Raw genomic sequence first — 4,845 nt, 5'->3', positions numbered from 1 at the left:
TATATATGACTGTAAATCCTATTCCTTGAAAAAGAACTTTCCTCGATAGTTCAATCCAATTTATTAGTTTATTTCAGGTATTGAGATAGAAAAAAAAGTTTTAATAACTTCCCTATTAATTTTTTTTATTATAACTGTTTATTATAACTGTAAAATTGGTATTATAACTGTAAAAATTTATTTATAACAATGCGTATATAACGTATGATTGTACGTTGCTAGCCCTGTTGTATGTACAGTGAGCAAAAAGAAAGATATCCTGAATAGCTTACGCTCTAATGGTTGGATTTTCGCGCACTAAGCGACAATGGCACATGGGATAGAGCGTTCGCCTTCCAATGAGGTGAACCGGGTTCGAATCCCAGCTATTGCTGGGATCAAGGGTTAGAGTCCCTTTGCCATCAGGCTAACCGTGGAAGGCCCTCGTGGTCGTCCTCTCCATTTAACTCAAAAGTGGGTTAGTAGCGGAGTTCATCAAAGAAGTCCTCCACAAAGGCAAATTTTTCCCACTAATTAATCCAGGAATTCCCTTGTTTTCTGGATTAGGTTCAAAATTACAAGGCTACGCAGTTGAACATTAGTAGTCGTAAACCCAAAAATTGGGTCGGCTGTTCAACGACGGTTATAAAATATTTGGATTCTTGACCTTCAAAACGTAGAGGTAAAATTCGTAATTTTAGTTAAATGTCAGTGTTAACATATTTGTTACTAATTGCAAATTATGTAAAAAAAAATGTAGAGAACTTACATAATATTGTTTTAAAGTTTTTGGAGGTTCAAATAACAAGAAGACCAAGTGAAGGAACAGCTCTTACCAGTGAATGAACACCCAGTAAATGAGCATTTAATTTTGGTTATTTTTTAATGCTCTTTATGAATTTATAAGCCATACAAATATTTAAAAACAAGCCTATTTTTGAAATTATAACATATAAATATTTGGAAAATGTTACCTTTTTTTTGTAATCAAGAATTGAAAATTAAAGTGTCAACATATTAACTTATACTGCTCATTCACTGGGAAATCTATGCCAAGTAAAGGAACATGCCTGTTCCCTCACTGGTTAAAAGTTTGCAGCGACCTGCGCCAGTGTAGCGATTAGCGAACATTTTCTGGGAACCCGCTCTCCCATTTGGCGAGTTCCTCTATTAGTTATGACAACCCAAGCAGAACATTTTTTCTCTCCCTGCAGTACAGTGACTGTTTTCCTCCAGCGTAGTGCATGTGCAGTGTTTTCTTCTCCTGGCATTTTCGGTCAGGCTTTTTATGTAGCATTTATTTAATCTTCTTATTTTTTATTAAATGTTGTTAATTGTTATTTTATGGCTGCCATTTTAATTTTACAATGTTTTATTTATTCATTAATTATTTCTTTTCTTTTTAGCGAAAACGTAAATTATTTTACTTTAATTTATCTCAGTGCATGTGGCCTAACCACGCGCACTGAACTGGTGACCCGGCTTAACGAACTTAATCTATTTTAATCTCCTAAAATGTGCAAAGACCAGCCATGTAATTTTTTTCTTATAATTGCTATTCAAAATTTTTAATATTTCGCGAATTTATTTTGCTAATTTTTTTTTCCTCCAATGGGATTTCCACGTGGTTTCAACTCAGCAAAATCAAGGTATGTGATCAAACTTTTTTTAGAACTCTGTGATTGGTCATTTGTTTCTTTAAAATATTCTAAAAGTTATTTAGTTAAATTTTACTATTTTTAAATATTATTTTAAAGTTATTTTCCTCTTATTGCCGTATTACTCACATATTTTATTATTGTATTATTGATAGTGCATTTGTTAGGATTCCCTTATCGTATTTCTTTTAACAAATTTAATCAATATGCCCGAGACCGATAATCAGAACGATAATGCTGTAGCCATAGAATCTCAGGTATCCCACGTGTCAGTGAAACTTCCCCCGCTATGGAAAAACAGAATCAAAATATGGTTCATTCAAGTAGAAAGCAATTTTGAGCTCGCGAAAATAACTAAAGATGTTACAAAGTACAATCACTTAATTGCTGCAATCGACCCAGAAACCTTAGCCGCGGTATCGGATATTTTATTGGAACCTCCTGCCACTGACAAGTACGATACACTTAAAAAACGATTAATCGCAGAATTTTCAGATTCAACGAACGAACAAATCCGTCGGCTTATTTCAGAGATGCATTTAGGAGACGATAAACCTTCCCATCTGCTGCGTAAAATGAGGGAATTAGGCGGGAGATCCATTACTGATGATTTTCTAAAAACTCTTTGGCTCCAACGACTACCGTCAGAAATGCAAGCCATTTTGTCAATAAGTTCCGAATCTCTAGACAAGTTGGCGGAGATGGCAGACAAAATTTCAGAAGTAAGAGCTTCGCCATCTAACAGTGGTGTGTTCGCGGTGCAGCAAACCCTCAAACAGGACAAATATCACAATAATAATTCCTTTTCCTCGTTAAACGAAATTCAGGAGCTTAAAAATGAGATAGCTGCTTTAAGCAAACAGGTTGAAAGAATGTCGCGGGGGGCAAACAAACCCCATTATCGCCGGAGCTCTTCCCGAAACCGTTTTTCCTCCCGCAGCCGATCTACCGAGCGTGAGGGCGAATACTGTTTTTATCACTCGCGATTCGGTAAGAAAGCACACAAATGTCGTGAACCCTGCTCCTTTCCAAAAACTACCGGTCAGGTAAACTTGTAATAGCGGCTGTCGATCGAAATTTCTCGGCGACAGTCGCACGCTCCTGTCGTTTGCACGTGTATGACAAAAAAACTCATCTAAAATTTTTAATTGACTCGGGTTCCGACGTCTCTTGTATTCCCCCTCCCAAACATCAAAAAAACTTAAAACCTGATCCTCTTCAATTGTTTGCTGCTAATGATACTAAAATTAATACATATGGAGCGAAATTGTTAACTGTAGATTTAGGTCTTAGGCGAAATTTTACTTGGAAATTTTTGATAGCCAACGTACCCATCCCTATAATAGGAGCAGATTTCCTACAAAATTTTGATCTTTTAATAGACCTTAAGAGACAGAAGTTAATAGATAACATCACTAAATTTTCGCTACCGGGAATAGTTTCAAATTCTCAAAATTATTTTTCTGTTAAACTTATCTCCGGTGACTCATTTTATTATGAAATGCTTGCGGAATATCCCGAATTAACGAAATTAACGGCCGGAGTAAAGCCAATAAAACATAGTACAGTACATTTCATTGAAACAACCGGTCCGCCTGTTCACAGCAAACCGCGACGACTAAGCCCTAAAATGTATGAAGCAGTAAAAAAAGAATTTCAGTTCATGATGGATCAAGGCATTTCCCAACCATCAAAATCTCCTTGGTCTTCACCACTTCATGTGGTTTCAAAAAGTTCAGGCAGTATTCGTCCGGTTGGGGACTATCGCAGATTAAATGCTCAAACTGTACCTGATCGTTATCCGATTCCACATATACAAGATTTTTCTAACGCTCTTGACGGTAGCACGATTTTTACAAAACTTGATATAGTTCGTGCCTACTTTAATGTTCCAGTACACCCCGATCATATCCAAAAAACTGCTGTTTGTACACCTTTCGGACTTTTTGAATTTCCTCGTTTAAATTTTGGCCTCTGTGGAGCCGCACAGACTTTCCAGCGATTTATGAACGAAATTCTGGGTGATTTTTCATTTTGTTATGTCTATTTAGACGATATTTTAATTTTTAGCAAAAATAATGAACAGCATAAAAAACATGTAAGAGCAGTATTTGAACAGTTAAATAAATATGGTTTAACGATACAAACATCTAAATGCGTTTTTGGAGTACCTGAACTCTCATTTTTAGGTCATCTAATTTCAAAAGACGGTACGAAACCATTGCCCGAAAAAGTTGAACCCATAATTAACTATCCATGTCCTAAAACTGTTAGGGATTTAAGACGATTTTTAGGCCTTTTGAATTATTTTAGACGATTTTTACCTCGTATTGCGCATTTTCAAAGCAATCTTAACAATTATTTGAAAGGTTCAAAACGTAATGATAAAAGAGAAATCAACTGGAGCGATGAAGCATTAGGGGAATTTGAAAAATGTAAAGAATTGTTAGCAAACGCTACTCTCTTAGCTCATCCTAAAGCGGATGCCGATTTAATATTGCAAGTCGACGCCTCCGATTATGCTATAGGTGGAGTCTTTCTTCAGAATGTTTCAAATAAAATGCAACCACTTTCTTTCTTTTCACGAAAACTTTCACTTACCGAATGCAAATATAATGCATACGATCGTGAATTACTCGCAGCATACAGCGCGATTAAACACTTCCGACATATGCTGGAGGGTAGAAATTTTTTAATCCTAACGGACCACAAGCCGCTAACGTATGCGTTTCAGCAACGCTCCGACAAAGGTTCTCCTAGGCAATGTAGGCAATTGGATTTCATCTCGCAGTTCACTACCAACATCCTTCATATAAAAGGATCCGAAAATATCACTGCCGACGCCCTTTCTCGAATAAATGTTATCACATTGTCTTCTCCAATTGATTATGACGAAATCGCTCTTTCGCAAGATAACGACCCCGAATTGAAACAATTAATTGAAAATTCTCAGGGTTTACAATTAAAAAAGATATCGTTACCTAATTGCTCGCATCCCCTTTATTGTGACGTTAGCAACAATCGAACGAGACCGTATATTCCCAAACAATTTCGAAAACAAGTTTTTGATTCGTTACATAATATATCACACCCAGGAATACGTGGAACTTCAAAATTAATTCGCGCAAGATTTGTCTGGCCTTCTATAGGAAAAGATTGCACAACATGGGCTAGACACTGCATACCGTGTCAAAAAACAAAAATAATT

The 4,845-nt window shown here is 36.3% G+C and overlaps 1 protein-coding gene across 1 annotated transcript; it reads left to right on the top strand.

Annotated features, from left to right (window-relative positions):
- The first annotated feature begins 1,843 nt into the window (after nt 1–1,843).
- LOC147809429 (uncharacterized) lies at nt 1,844–2,695 on the top strand. Its single transcript, XM_087162802.1, has one exon. The coding sequence runs from the start codon at nt 1,844–1,846 to the stop codon at nt 2,693–2,695; it is 852 nt and encodes a 283-aa protein (XP_087018928.1).
- The last annotated feature ends 2,150 nt before the right edge of the window (nt 2,696–4,845 follow it).

This window comes from Parasteatoda tepidariorum, chromosome 5 (genome assembly GCF_982258835.1).
Source record: "Parasteatoda tepidariorum strain Cologne lab strain chromosome 5, Ptep-v5.0, whole genome shotgun sequence".
Classification (NCBI taxonomy): domain Eukaryota; kingdom Metazoa; phylum Arthropoda; class Arachnida; order Araneae; family Theridiidae; genus Parasteatoda; species Parasteatoda tepidariorum.
The sequence above is the reverse complement of the archived record's forward strand: the minus strand, read 5'-3'. Positions and strand labels throughout refer to the sequence as shown.

Coding starts and splice junctions, on each gene's coding strand:
- LOC147809429 (XM_087162802.1), top strand. CDS start 1,844: ATGCCCGAGACCGATAATCAGAACGATAATGCTGTAGCCATAGAATCT.